At 47.4% G+C, this 15,581-nt stretch overlaps 1 protein-coding gene across 1 annotated transcript in view; it reads left to right on the top strand.

Moving 5' to 3' along the window:
* Window positions 1-3,304: 3,304 nt before the first annotated feature.
* Window positions 3,305-15,581, top strand: part of nlgn4xa (neuroligin 4 X-linked a) — a 290,095-nt gene continuing 277,818 nt past the window's right edge. Inside the window, exon 1 of the mRNA XM_078222563.1 lies at window positions 3,305-3,764. Within this exon, the coding sequence (XP_078078689.1) occupies window positions 3,305-3,764 (460 nt within the window). The remainder of the gene's footprint in view (window positions 3,765-15,581) is intronic.

Here is a 15,581-nt window from a genome sequence, read left to right as displayed (position 1 = left end):
CAGTTATGTCCTCAAAGAATTCCAGTAGATTTGTCAAGTATGATTCTCCATTTTGTAAATCCACGCTGACTTTGTCCGATTCTACCACTTTTTTTCCAAGTTCTCTGCTATAAAATCTTTTTTATTGGACTCTAGAATTTTCCCCACTACTGGGGAAAAAGGGACATTTTGTCAAAGCTTCTCATCTTCCACTCATCAGAACAATTTATCAGCTACCCAACCAGTCCGGATCTGCAAATCTTAAAACACAACTGCCGGAGTTTTACCGCCCCACCCGCCACGGGAATCAGAGCGGGCGAGGGGCGGACCATGGAAAGGTCCGTTGACCTCGGGCGGGATTTTACTGTTTCAGGCTGTGCAAGGCCGTAAAATCCTGGCCAATGTCTAACATTAGATGTGCTTTCACGATTGGGCAGAATTTGCGAAACAGTCCTCAGTGTGCTATGAATTACGCTGCCAAGTAATTTAAGATTGTCAGTTGGGCTTGCCGCGTGGCAAGGGTCCTGTTTTTTGCAGACAGAAAGAACAGATGCACACATTGCACCTGTTTCAGCTGTGCAAAATAAGTGACAGCCATTTGCTGATTCATTCCTCAGGGCAATGCCGTGAGCAGTCAGTCAAACTGCCTAATTTAAATTTCAAACAATGCTTGGCAGTTAACTGTCAGTCACCATCACTGGTGCATTTTCCATGGCAATGCCTCTACCAATCAGAATCCACTTACCAATTAATTAGCCCTCTCCTCAAACATAAATGTGTTTTTTTTCCTATGCGTTGCACTCTTGCGAATTAAAAAACTTTGACAAATGTCTCTTGTTTCACAAATTTTAAAATGTTAAACTTTTAAATTAACATCAGTTAATCCTGTGCGGCACGGTGGTTAGCACTGCTGCCTCACTGCGCCAGGGAACCGGGTTCGATTCCCGGCCTTGGGTCACTGACTGTGTGGAGCTTGCACATTTTCCCCGTGTCTGCGTGGGTTTCCTCCGGGTGCTCCGGTTTCCTCCCACAGTCTAAAGTTTTTAAAAATGTATTAGTATCACAGATAGACTTACATCAACATTGCAGTGAAGTTACTGTGAAAAACTCCTAGTCGCCACACTCTGGCGCCTGTTCGGATACACTGAGAGAGAACTTAGCACGGCCAATACACCTAACCAGCACGTCTTTCAGACTGTGGGAGCAAACCGGAGCACCCGGAGGAAACCCACGCAGACACAGGGAGTACAGACAACGACTAAAGCCAGAATCGAATCCAGATCCCAGGCACTGTGAGGCAGCAGTGCTAATCACTGTGCCACTGTGCTGCCCTATATACAGGTTAGGTGGATTGGCCATGCTAAATTGCCCCTTAGTGCCCCAAGATGTGTAGGTTAGATGGATTAGCCATGGTAAATGTGTGGGGTTACGAGGATAGGGCAGGGGAGAGGGTCTCGGTAAGATACTCTGTCAGAGAGTTGGTGCAGGCTCGATGGGCTGAATGGCCTCCTCTGCACTGCAGGGATTCTAAAATTGTGTAGAACCTTGATTAGACCGCATTTAGAATATTTTGCACATGATGAACAGGATCTAGAGGCACTGGAGAAAATGCAAAAAGGATTTCCCAAAAATCGTAAGGTTATAAGTATGAAGAAAGACTGAACATCAACAGCTTACATTTATACGAAGCATTCAACATTATAATTACTTTAATTATCACTAATTAAATAGGGCCAATCTCATTTCTTGAGAAAAAAGACAGAATTGACCTGATAGAGGTTTGTAAAACTATAAAGAGGGTTACAAAAATAGACAGAGGGAAGACATTTCCACTTGTGGGAGATTTCAAAAACCAAGCAGCATGAAGATAAGATAGTTACGAATAAATCCACCAAGGATACAGGAGAAATGTCCTCACCCAGAGAGTTGTTCCAGTGTGTGCAACTGGCTTCTGTGCTGAGATGAATAGCATAGTTTTTAAAAATTGTTTTACAGGACGTGGGTGTCACTGGCTGGACCAGCATTTATTGCCCATCCCCAATAGCCCTTGAGAAGGTGGCAGTGAGCTGCCTTCTTGAATCGCTGCAGTCCATGTGGTGGAGGTACACCCACAGTGCTGTTAGGGAGGGAGTTCCAGAATTTTGGCCCAAAGATATGTTGAAGGGAAAGTCAAGTAAAATTATGAGGGCGAGCGGATTCGAAAGATCTGCTGCTTGCTGAGGTGAAGTAAACCAAGGAATCCGTACAGTGCAGAAGGTGGCCATTTGGCCCACTTAATCTGCATCGACTCTCTGAAAGAGCATCTTACGCCGGCCCAGCACCAGCCCCCCCCCATTCCCCTCATCTCACCCAGGCCCACACAGCATCCACCCTCCCAACTCCCCACGCCATCCCCATAATACGATGCATTTAGCATGGCTAATCCACTTAACCTACGCATCTTTGGACACAAAGGGATAATTTAGCATGGCCAATCCCTCTAACCTACATATCTTTGGACATTAAGGGGTCATTTTGCATGGCTAATCTACCTAATCTGCACATCTTTGGACACTAAAGGACAATTTACCATGGCCAATCCATGCAACCTACACATCTTGGGACACTAAGGGGCAATTTAGCATGGCCAGTCCACCTAACTGGCACATCTTTGGGCTGTGGGAGGAAACCGGAGCACCCGGAGGAAACCCATGTAGAGACGGGGAAAACGTGCAAACTCCACACAGACAGACAGTCAGCCAGGAGGCGGGGGGGGGGGGTGGGGGTGGTGGGTGTGTGTGTGGGGGGGCGGGGGGGGTGCAGGGCGGAGGCTCAAAAACCATTTGGGCCAAGGGACCTGTTTCTGTGCTGTAGATTCTGTGCCCTTCAATGTAATTATATAGGGAAGCAGTTCAGAAATTAGCCCAGTGTTGCTCAGTTGGTCCTGTTCATCTCATTCAGTATTCTCACATATATGTGTCTTGGAAAGATTCTAAGATTCTATCTTATTGACTGCACAGTATTTTTCTCTGGAATGATCATCTTCCTTTTCCTGCTCTTCAGGTTGGTCAATCCTCCCGGTCACCTTGGCAGAAAGACCTCATCATTCCAGAAGAACACCTTGTCTTCATTTCTGTCCAAGTGGAAGAGGTTCTCCTGATCACAAGATGGTAATCGCAGACTCAGATGGATAATACCAGGGTTAAAGCAATCGATTGGTTGTCCTCGGTGGTAAATGGATCCCTCTGGATCTAAATCCAGTTGCAATAGGTAAAGATTGGCACTGAAACCCCCGGCTGCTTTTCTCGCTCCTGGCAGGTTGCATGCCAGTTTCGGATCATCAACAATGTCCAGCTCCAATGGAATACCGTGGATCTCTTTTGCTCTTGCCTCCACCGTGAATATAAACGTCCTGCTCTGGATAACGAGCCTTGCCGTGCGAATTGGCCTCCTCACCTGCCAGGAAAACTACCCCATTGTCACCACCAACTACGGGAAGCTCCGAGGGGTCAGAACACCTCTTCCCAATGAGATCCTGGGACCCGTGGACCAGTACCTTGGAATACCGTACGCCTCGGCTCCGACTGGAGAGAGGCGCTTCCAGCATCCGGAGTCCCCGTCCTCCTGGACCGGCGTCAGGAATGCCACTCACTTCGCCCCCGTCTGCCCTCAAAATATCCACGGGATTTTGCCCGACGTCATGCTGCCTGTTTGGTTTACCTCCAACTTGGATATCGTGGCCACTTACATTCAAGATCAAAGCGAAGACTGCCTTTACCTGAACGTCTATGTCCCGACTGAGGATGGTAAGTTGCCACGGTTAAAAAAAACCTCCCAGGAAAATGGGAAGCAAAGGGAAGGGGAAAAGAAGTCAATGTTGATTGGTTGATTAATTGATTGATTGATTGATTGAGCTGGTTATCCTTTCCCCAGCAGCCGACACCAGGAGATATTCCTTCAAACCAAGGCAGTCCTCGTGGTTACTCCTCATATTAGAAAATCTCAGCACAGATTCCCCGGCAAGCGGTAAAATTTGGAGTTGTAAGGGTTTTTAGAAGGAGAGAAATGATAAGCAAATCCAAGCAGCCCGTGCACCGGCTTAATGAGGAAACCAATATGGTCGCAAAACACACAGCTTTTCTAATCAGTACGATTAATTGTAGGCGAGAGGCAGTTAACCCATGTGTATAAATTGTCTGATTTTATTTGTTCTGGCTCTGAGCTGCTGTTCTTCACACTCCATCCCTTCTGGGGCTCCTTCTGCAGACATCTAACTTCATGAAGCATGCAGTTGATCATGGGATGACTTTTATTGGCAGCATCAATGGCGCAGTAACCTCGATAACCAGTACATGGACACACTCCCATGAAACTGACCACCACCATGGTCATCTACCTTGAGCAGATTATAAACTCAAAGCTTCAGAGAGAGCAGCCAACCCACTCAGCTCAATTTTCACGACAATACAATGGAGGCATAGCTGTCTCACAGCGCCAGGGACCCAGGTTCGATTCCAGCCTCGGGGTCACTGTCTGTGTGGAGTTTGTACATTCTTCGCATGTCTGCATGGGTTTCTTCCGGTTTCCTCCCTCACTCTGGGTTAGGTGGAATGACCATGCTAAATTGTCCCTGATTGGGATTAGCAGGGTGAATACTTGAGGTTACGGGAATAGGGCCTGGGTGGGATTGTTAGTGCAGGCTTGATGGGCTGAATGGCATCCTTCTGCACTGTAGGGATTCTATGATTCAAAAATTTGTCTGCCCAAATACCGGAAATGGCCGCCCAGCATCATAGAATCATAGAGCGGGATAGGGCCTCTCTTGCCCCAAGACCAGAAAATCCCACCCGAAGTCAAAGAACCTTTGCATGGTCCGAGTCCCACCCGCTACGATACCCGTGGCGAGCGGCACGGGAAATTTCTGCCCATAGAGTCGTACAGCACAGAAAAGGCCCTTCGGCCCATCGAGACTACGCCGACAATAACAACCACTAAGTCACGCTAATCCCATTTTCCAACACTTGTTCCTATATCCTTGAATGTTATGATGTTTCAAGTGCTCATCCAAATATTTTTTACAGGTTGTAAGTTTTCCGGCCTCCATTACCTCCCCAGGCCGAGCATTCCAGATTCCCAACACTCTGAGTGAAAAATGTTTTTCTCAAATCTCTGAATCTCCTTTGATTTTGATTTGATTTGATTTGATTTATTATTGTCACATATATTAACATACAGTGAAAAGTATTGTTTCTTGCAAGCCATACAGACAAAGCATACCGTTCATAGAGAAGGAAACGAGAGAGTGCAGAATGTAGTGTTACAGTCATAGCTAGGGAAAGATCAACTTAATGCAAGGTAAGTCCATTCAAATGTCTGACAGCAGCAGGGAAGAAGCTGTTCTTAAGTCGGTTGGTATACGTGACCTTTTTCCCGAAGGAAGAAGGTGGAAGAGAGAATGTCCAGGGTGCTGGCTGCTTTGCTGAGGCAGCGGGAAGTGTAGACAGAGCCAATGGATGGGAGGCTGGTTTGCGTGATGGATTTGGCTACATTCATGACCTTTTGTAGTTTCTTGCGGTCTTGGGCAGAGCAGGAACCATACCAAGCTGTGATACAACCAGAAAGAATGCTTTCTATGGTGCATCTGTAAGAGTTGGTGAGAGTCGCAGCCGACATGCCAAATTTCCTTAGTCTTCTGAGAAGGTAGAAGCGTTGGTAACTGTGCCCCCTCGTGATTGACCCCCCAACCAAGGAGCACAGCCAAGGGGGTCAACGGTCTGTCAAATTGTCCGCCCCACCCGCAACGATTCTCGTGGCAAGTGGGGCTGGAAATTCTACCCCCACTGTGGGTGCTGTGGATCTGAAATACAAACAGAAGAGCGCTGGAAAAACCCATGGGGTGTATCAGCGTCGAGTTAACCTTTCAGGTTGAAAATGACTCTTCTTCGAAACAATGTTTCTCCTCCACCTTTTCACCAGGTTACTCCACTCTCCCGCACTCCCAGTCTCATTGTCTCCTGGAGCCAGCTTTGGCTTCAATGGCCTTCTCTGGCAACTCACGTCACAGATCTGGACATTTGTCTCCTTCCTGCTGCTTTCCTCATTCAAAGGCGTTCAAGAAATTTAACTTCAAAACTGGCCTGCATCCATTTTGTCAACTCCCTTCATTATGTGCTTCATTCTATTTTCAGTTATAACAGCATGGGCGGCACGGTGGCGCAATGGTTAGCGCTGCTGCCTCACAACGCCAGGGAGCCGGGTTCGATTCCTAGCTTGGGTCACCGTCTGTGCGGAGTCTGCACGTTCTCCCCGTGTCTGCATGGGTTTCCTCCGGGTGCTGCGGTTTCCTCCCACACTCCAAGGATGTGTGGGTTAAGTTGATTGGCCATGCTAAATTGACCCTAGTATCCTGGGATGTGCAGTTAGGGGGATTAGCAGGGTAAATATGTGGGATTGCAGGGATAGGATCAGGGTGGGATTGTGGTCGGTGCAGACTCGATGGGCTGAATGGCCTCCTTCTACACTGTAGGGATTCTATGATCATCTATGATGAACAAAAATACAAGCAATAGAAGCAGGAGTAGGCCACTCAGCCCATTGAGCCTGCTCTGTCAGTCAATAAGAATATGATTGATCTGATTGTGGCCTTAACTCCACTGTACTCACGGCTCCTGCCCCCAAAATCATAGAATCCCAACAGTGCAGAAGGAGGCCATTTGGCCCATCAGGTCTGCGCCAACTGTCTTGCCAGAATTTCTTACCCAGGCCCTATCCCCATAACTCCACTGCTAATTCCCCTAACCGATACATCTTGGGACACCAAGGGGCAATTTAGCATGGCCAATCTACCTAACCTGCACAGCTTTAGACTGTGGAAGGAAACCGGAGCCCCCGGAGGAAACCCACGCAGACACGGGGAGAATGTGCAAACTCCACACAGACAATGACCCGAGGCCGGAATTGAATTCGGGTCCCTGGCACTGTGAGGCAGCAGTGCTAACCAATTTATATTAATGATTTATATTAACTTTATATTAACGATTGGCCAAACTCTGGGGAAGTCAGGCAGAAGCTTCTTTAACCCAAATACATTTGTTTCTGAAAAGACATAAAAATTAATTTCAAACAAGCGAAGATAAATTAATAATTGCCAGCTTTATTCAATGTTTCTGGAGTCCAGAATAGAAACACAATTAATAACCACAGCTAGCTTAATAACCTCCTGAAAGTCAGTGCAGTGACCTGATTGAATCTTTGCTCACTGCTGGGGGTGGGGTAGTGCGAAGGCGTTTGCAGATTGCTTTCATCATAACTGTAATAGTGTTTGAAACAATAGCCACTGCTTTTTATTGAGAATGTAGCTCATTGTAATCTGTCCGATGACAATTGCAAGGCCGTGTTAGTTGATTTATCATATTCATTATAGATGTCCTTTGAGAAGAATGAAAAAGCACACAGTGCCTTACTCCATTCTGGTCTGCTCTTATATTCCTGCCTTTCTTATTTTATTAGTGTCACAAGTAGGCTTACATTAACACTGCAATGAAGTTACTGTGAAAATCCCCTAGTCGCCACACTCCGGCACCTGTTTGGGTACACTGAGGGAGAATTTAGCACGGCCAATGCACCGAGCCAGCACATCTTTGGACTGTGGGAGGAAATCGGAGCACCCAGAGGAAACCCACGCAGACACGGGGACAATGTGCGGACTCCACACAGACAGTGACTCAAGACGGGATTTGAACCCACTCACTGGCGCCGTGAGGCAGCAGTGCTAACCACTGTGCCACCGTGCCGCCCAATATGTCCGATAGCAGTCGGTAAGAATGGGAGAGTTTCCTGGCCAGCTGTGTGGTGTATTGGAGCCACTACCATCACCATCCATCGCTCCAAACTACCAGATGCACGTGAGTGCGACAGCAATCAAAACGTCTTGTGATATCCGGGTGGTTCCGTTGGCCGGATATGTGCCAGCACAGCATTCGAGTTTGGTTTCGGCTACGGTTGATTTGGGAGCTGCTCTCCTTTCCCTACCCATGGCGGAGGATGTGGCACAGAATCCCTACAGAACAGAAGGAGGCTATTCAGCCCATCGAGTCTGCACCGACAACAATCCCACCCAGGTCCTAATCCCAGAACGTCACACATGCTAATCCCCCTGAAACTAGTGTCAATTTAGCATGGCCAATCAACCAAACCAGCACATCTTTGGACTGTGGGAGGAAACCGGAGCACCCGGAGAAAACCCACGCAGACACGGGGAGAGCGTGCAAACTCCGCACAGACAGTGACACAAGGTCGGAATGGAATCTGGGTCCCTGGTGCTGTGAGGCAGCAGTGCTAACCACTGTGCCACTGTCCTGCCCAGGGTCAGACCTGCCTCAACTAGAATTGGGACGCCTCCTAAGAACCAGCAGATGATCACTAATGCTCATGATATGGCAACCAAATGCCTCTAGTGGTCCATGTCCTCCCTGATTGAAGAATGGCATGGAGCGCAAACGATAAGTTGTATCTAGACTTGACCTCTTCCTATTATGTAACTACGACTGTCCCTCGGTGACGTCACTTACCCAATGAATCTTCTATGAGAGCTTGACATCATCTGGAAACACACCATTGGCTTCCTCGTTCATTCTTTGAGATGAATCATAGAATCATAGAATCTCTGCAGTACTGAAGGAGGTCATTTGGCCCATCGAGTCTGCACTGACATCAATCCTACCCAGGCCCTATCCCCATAACCCCATGCATTTACCCTAGCTAGTCCCCCTGACACTAAGGGGCAATTTAGCACGGCCAATCCACCTAACCCGCACATTAAAACATGCTACCGTGCAAAGGGACCTGGGGGTCCTTGTGCATGAGACGCAAAAGCCCCGTCTGCAGGTACAACAGGTGATCAAGAAGGCAAATGGGATGTTGGCCTATATTGCGAGGGGGATAGAATATAAAAGCAGGGATGTCTTGATGCACCTGTACAGGGCATTGGTGAGGCCGCAGCTGGAATACTGTGTGCAGTATTGGTCCCCTTATATGAGGAAGGATATATTGGCATTGGAGGGAGTGCAGAGAAGGTTCACCAGGTTGATACCGGAGATGAGGGGTTTGGATTATGAGGAGAGGCTGAGGAGATTGGGTTTGTACTCGTTGGAGTTTAGAAGGATGAGGGGGGAACTTATGGAGACTTATAAGATAATGTGGGGGCTGGATAGGGTGGAGGCGGAGAGATCCTTTCCACTTAGTAAGGAAGTTAAAACTAGAGGACACAGCCTCAAAATAAAGGGGGGTCGGTTTAAGACCGAGTTGAGGAGGAACTTCTTCTCCCAGAGGGTGGTGAATCTCTGGAATTCTCTGCCCACTGAGGTGGTGGAGGCTACCTCGCTGAATATGTTTAAAGCGCGGATGGATGGATTCCTGAGCGGTAAGGGAATTAAGGGTTATGGGGATCAGGCGGGTAAGTGGTACTGATCCACGTCAGATCAGCCATGATCTTATTGAATGGCGGGGCGGGCTCGAGGGGCTAGATGGCCTACTCCTGCTCCTATTTCTTATGTTCTTATGTTCTTATCTTTGGACTGTGGGAGGAAACCGGAGCACCCGGAGGAAACCCACGCAGATACGGGGAGAATGTGCGAACTCCGCACAGATAGTCACCCAAGGCTGAAATGGAACCCGGTCATTCCCTGGCGCTATGAGGCAGTAGTGCTAACCACTGTGTTACCGTGCCGCCATGTTCATCATCTGAGATGTTTGATCGAGTTTGGGGTGCGGGGGTTGTTGCTGAAAATATGAAATGGCTGCCACAGCCGATGGAGTTTTAGATGGCCAATGATTTCCTCTCCTTGTGTATACCCTCTGCCTCTGATACGCACTTGCCATGCCAGTGATCCTGGGCAAGCTACATCCAGGCTTCAAAAGTCAATGCCAAAACTCCTAAGTGAAGCCTTCAGCATGTCCTTGTTGTGCTTGCCTTTGATCTTCATGAGAGCACATCCCAGAGTCAAGCTCTCCATAGAGGATTTGCTTTGATGAGCGAGTGTCTGGCGTTCAACCATAGAATCATAGAATCTCTACAGTGCAGAAGGAGGTCATTTGGCCCATCGAGTCTGCACCAACAACAATCCCACCCATGCCCTATCCGCATCACCTCACATAATTACTCCGCTATCCCAGGGTACTAAGGAGCAATGCACCTAACCTGCACATCTTTGGACTGTGGGAAAAAACCAGAGCACCCGGAGAAAACCCATGCAGATACGGGGAGAATGTGCAAACTCCACACAGACAGCAATCCAAGTCGGGAATCGAACCAGGGTCCCTGATGCTGTGAGGCAGCAGTGCTAACCACTGTGCCACCGTGCCACCCATTCTGGCTACATGACCAGCGATGACTGCCTCTGTATGGCATTGATGCTTGGGATGCCAGCTGGGCTGAGCACCTCACTGTCTGATGTTTTGATCTGTCACCTGATTGTCAGAATCTTCCAAAGGGAGGTCAGGGGTTAGCACCGCTGCCTCCGGGTGCTTTGGTTTCCTCCCACACTCCAAAGATGCGTGGGTTAGGTGGATTGCCTGTGCTAAATTGCCCCTTAGTGTCGGGGGAGTAGCTAGGGTAAATGCACAGAGTTACGGGGATAGGGCCTGGGTAGGATTGTGTTCGGTGCAGACCCGATGGGCTGAATGGCCTCCTTCTGCACTGAAGGATTCTATGATGTTCTATGATAGTCAAAACTCAAAGCCACTCATCTGGAGTAAGGCAACATTCCAGCAGTTACAGTGGCGACTTAATGGGCAGCACTCTCAGCTCCAAATCAAAAGGTTCTGGTCCCAGATGTTACTCCAAAGGCTTAAATTGTGGAGATATGGTGGCGTGGTGCTACTAGACTGGGTCAAGCCAATGCTCTGGGGACATGTGTTCAAATCCCACCACGGCAGTTGTTAGTATTTAAATTTAATTAATAAATCTGGTGATTAAATATAAAGTTACTATTGAATGTGGTAAAAAGCCATCTGGTTCTCTAAGGGAGGAAATCTGCCCTTCTTACTGAGTCTGGCCTATGTGTAACTCTAGACCCCACAGCAATACGATCGACTCTTAAATGCCCTCTGAAATCTTCTAAGCAATCTTCTAAGCAATCATTAGGGGTGGCACAGTGGCACAGTGGTTAGCAGTGCTGCCTCACAGTGCCAGGGACCCGGGTTCGATTCCCGGCGTGGGTCACTGTCTGTGTGGAGTCCGTACATTCTCCCCGTGTCTGCATGGGTTTCCTCCGGGTGCTCCGGTTTCCTCCCACAGTCCGAAAGACGTGCTGGTGAGGTCCATTGGCCATGCTAAATTCTCCCTCAGCGTACCCGAACAGGTGCCGGAGTGTGGCGACTGGGGGATTTTCACAGTAGCTTCATTGCAGTGTTAATGTAAGCTGACTTGTGACACTAATGAATAAAACAAGAGATAAAATATTTTTCCCCTTTTCAGGATTCACCAATCAATCATGGAGGTGTCCTAGTACAATGATAAACATCTGGATACACATATTGACACATATGTTTAATATATGCAACATGGGTCATTAATATTGAGAGCAGCAATGATATAATGCAGTGCTGGTTAGTGTGCACCTTGTCGGTGATCCCACTGCAACTGTTAAATAAGCAAGAGATTTTACTTTATCAGTACCATGTAATATTGTTAATTTGACAGGAAAAGATTACATTCATTTTTTTTTACTCCTTCATGGAACATGGGCATCGCTGGCTGGGCCAGCACTTATTGCCCATCTCTAGTTGGCCTTGAACTGACTGGCTCGCTCGGCCATTTTAATGGGCAGTTAAGAGTCAACCACATTGCTGTGAGTCTGGAGTCACATGTAGGCCAGATCAGGTAAGGACGGCAGATTTTCTTCCCTAAAGGACATTAGTGAAGCAGATGGGTTTTTCCGACAGTCGACTCAAGTAGATTCCTAATTCCAAATTTCTTTTCATTGATTTCAAGTTCGACCGTCTGCCATGACGGGATTCGAATCCGGGTCCCCAGAACATTGGCTGAGTTTCTGGATTAATAGTCTAGCGATAATACCATTAGGCCATCGCCTTCCCCGTAACACTGTACAGATGATAACACTGATGTCAGTAACTCCTCAGCCTTCATTAACACGATATGGTGCAATGAAATAAGGTGCAATGAACATAGTTTAACGAAGGCTGAGGGAGAAACATAGGATGGCACGGTAGCACAGTGGTTAGGGTGGCACGGTAGCACAGTGGTTAGGGTGGCACGGAGGCACAGTGGTTAGGGTGGCACGGTAGCACAGTGGTTAGGATGGCACAGTAGCACAGTGGTTAGGGTGGCACGGTAGCACAGTGGTTAGGATGGCACAGTAGCACAGTGGTTAGGGTGGCACGGAGGCACAGTGGTTAGGGTGGCACGGTAGCACAGTGGTTAGGGTGGCATGGTAGCACAGTGGTTAGGATGGCATGGTAGCACAGTGGTTAGGGTGGCACGGAGGCACAGTGGTTAGGGTGGCACGGTAGCACAGTGGTTAGGGTGGCACGGTAGCACAGTGGTTAGGGTGGCACAGTAGCAGAGTGGTTAGGGTGGCACGGTAGCAGAGTGGTTAGGGTGGCACGGTAGCACAGTGGTTAGGGTGGCACGGTAGCACAGTGGTTAGCACTGCTGCTTCACAGCTCCAGGGACCTGGGTTCGATTCCCGGCTTGGGTCACTGTCTGTGTGGAGTTTGCACATTCTCCTCGTGTCTGCGTGGGTTTCCTCCGGGTGCTTCGGTTTCCTCCCACAGTCCAAAGATGTGCGGGTTAGGTTGATTAGCCCCATGCTAAAAAAAAATTGCCCCTTAGAGTCCTGAGATGCGTAGGTTAGAGGGATTAGCGGGTAAAATATGTAGGGATACGGGGGTAGGGTCTGGGTGGGATTGTGGTCGGTGCAGACTCAATGGGCCAAATGGCCTCTTTCTGCACTGTAGGGTTTCTATGATTTCTATGATATGCGCATTGCACCATATAAACACAGTGACAGCAAATTGGGGAGGGGGACGGGGACGGGGAGGAGGGGGAACGGGGGTGGGGTGGGGTGGGGTGGGGGAAGATTCAACATTTGCAACCTGGTCAAACTGCACAAGATCTTTTCCATTCTGTGGAAGATTTTCTCCTGCCTGGGCAGATATTATTCAATATAAATAATTATTTCATACAGGGGGTGTAATTGGATTCTCTTTTATCAGCAATCACAATGGATAGAACGAACAAAGGATTCCTGAGCAACAATACGGAATGATTGAACAATATTCGGTACTTGCTGACAATGAGAAGTGTTGGAGCCCTCGGGTGTCTCTGTGTGACACAACGTTTAAGTGAACAGAGGAACAAGATTGAATGGTTCAGAATTATATCTGTGTTTTGTTGATGCTGATTGCTGTTTCTCACTACCATATAATTTCAATATCTACCATGCAATGCAACTGCATCATAGAAACATAGAAATGAGAAGCAGGAGGAGGCCATTCGGCCCTTGAGCCTGATCCGCCATTCATCTTAATCACTGCTGATCATCGAATTCAATATCCTGATCCCCCTTCCCCCAAATATCCCTTGATCCTTTTAGCCCCAAGAGCTATATTTAATTTCTTCTTGAAATCACACAACATTTTGGCTTCAACTACATTCTGTGGCAGTGAATTCCACACATTCACCACCCTCTGGGTGAAGAAATTTCTCCTCACTTCAGTTCTCAAAGGTTTACCCCTCACCCTCAAACTATGACCCCTAGTTCTGGTCTCCCCCCACCATTGGGAACATTCTCTCTGAATCTATCCTGTCTAACCCTGTCAGAATTTTATAAGTTTCTATGAGAACCCCTCTCACTCTTCTAAACTCCAGTGAATATAATCCTAACCAACTTAGTCTCTCCTCACATGACAGACCTGTCATCCCAGGAATCAGCCTGGTAAACCTTTGCTGTGCTCCCTCTATAGCAAGGACATCCTTCCTCAGATAAGGACACCAAAACTGCACACAATACTCCAGGCGTGGCCTCACCAATGCTTTATACAATTGCATTCATGATATTTCAGTGCCTCAAAAAACTCATAAAACCACAAAGATAGAGTGGGTTAATAGGTAAGTAAACAAACGGATAATTTTAAAGTAAATGGAAAAGATCAAAGACCATGGAAAAGATCGTAAAGATCAAAACCAGCCTCCCATCCATTGACTCTGTCTACACTTCCCGCTGCCTCGGCAAAGCAGCCAGCATAATTAAGGACCCCACGCAACCCGGACATTCTCTCTTCCACCTTCTTCCATCAGGAAAAAGATACGAAAGTCTGAGGTCACGTACCAACCGACTCAAGAACAGCTTCTTCCCTGCTGCTGTCAGACTTTTGAATGGATTTACCTTGCGTTAAGTTGATCTTTCTCTACACCCTAGCTATGACTATAACCCTACATTCTGCACTCTCTCCCTCTCTATGTGCGATATACTTTGTCTGTACAGCACAAGAAACAATACTTTTCACTGTATACTAATAAATGTGACAATAATAAATCAAATCAAATCTTGTGCAATGTAAAACAGGTTACTGATTCATTATGAGCCTGTTACACACCCCTAACCTCGCAATTCTATCCCACAAAACCTGGTCACAGCAAGCTTCCATGAGCCTGAAAATAAACAGAACTCCAGCCATACTTCCACCCTTCGTCCACAAGATAATTATGGATGACAAAGGGAGTCTCACCAGCTCATCTCCATTCATCCAACATACAAACACATGTGTTCGGAGCAGAAATAAGCCATTCGGCCCCTCAAACCTGCTCTGCTGTTTGATAGCATTGATTACATTGTAACAGCTGTAAAGCGACTTGGGTCATCACAAAAGGTCCTGTATAAATGTAGGTTTTCTCCTTCTTTCATTACACTCGCATGCAGTAGGAAGAGTAACTGTAGCCATTTTGAATTTGAATGGTTTCAAGAAGGAGATGGATATATTTCTAATAGCAAAAGGGATAAGGGGATTTGGGGAACAGGCGGGGAGTTAGATTTGAGACCAGGGAGAGATCAGCCATGAACTGATTGAATGGCGGAGCAGGCTTGAGGGGCTGAATTTGATTACTTCTTAAGGGGAGGCGATGGCTGAGTGGTATTATCGCTGGACTATGAATCCAGAAACTCAGCTAATGTTCTGGGGACCCGAGTTCGAATCCGACCACGGGAGATGGTGGAATTTGAATTCAGTAAAAAATACTTGAAATTAAGAATCTACTGATGACCATGAAACCATTGTCAATTGTTGGAAAAACCCATCTGGTTCACTAACGTCCTTCAGGGAAGGAAATGTGCGGTCCTTACCCGGTCTGGCCTATATGTGACTCCAGAGCCACAGCAATGTGGTTGATTCTCAACTGCTCTCCAAGGGCAACTGGAGATGGACAATAAATGCTGGCCAGCCAGCGATACCCATGTCTCAGGAATGAATAATACTTCTGCTCCTAATTCCTACATTCCTCTGAAATTGAAGTCCTATTGTTGATTAGCTAAGGATCATTAATCACAGAGCAATCAACGGATTGATAGGAAAGTGGGTGCAAAGAAATGACATCATTTACAAAA

The sequence above is a fragment of the Mustelus asterias genome, chromosome 10, assembly GCF_964213995.1.
Source record: "Mustelus asterias chromosome 10, sMusAst1.hap1.1, whole genome shotgun sequence".
Classification (NCBI taxonomy): domain Eukaryota; kingdom Metazoa; phylum Chordata; class Chondrichthyes; order Carcharhiniformes; family Triakidae; genus Mustelus; species Mustelus asterias.
This window is presented reverse-complemented; position numbering and strand designations above follow the sequence as displayed.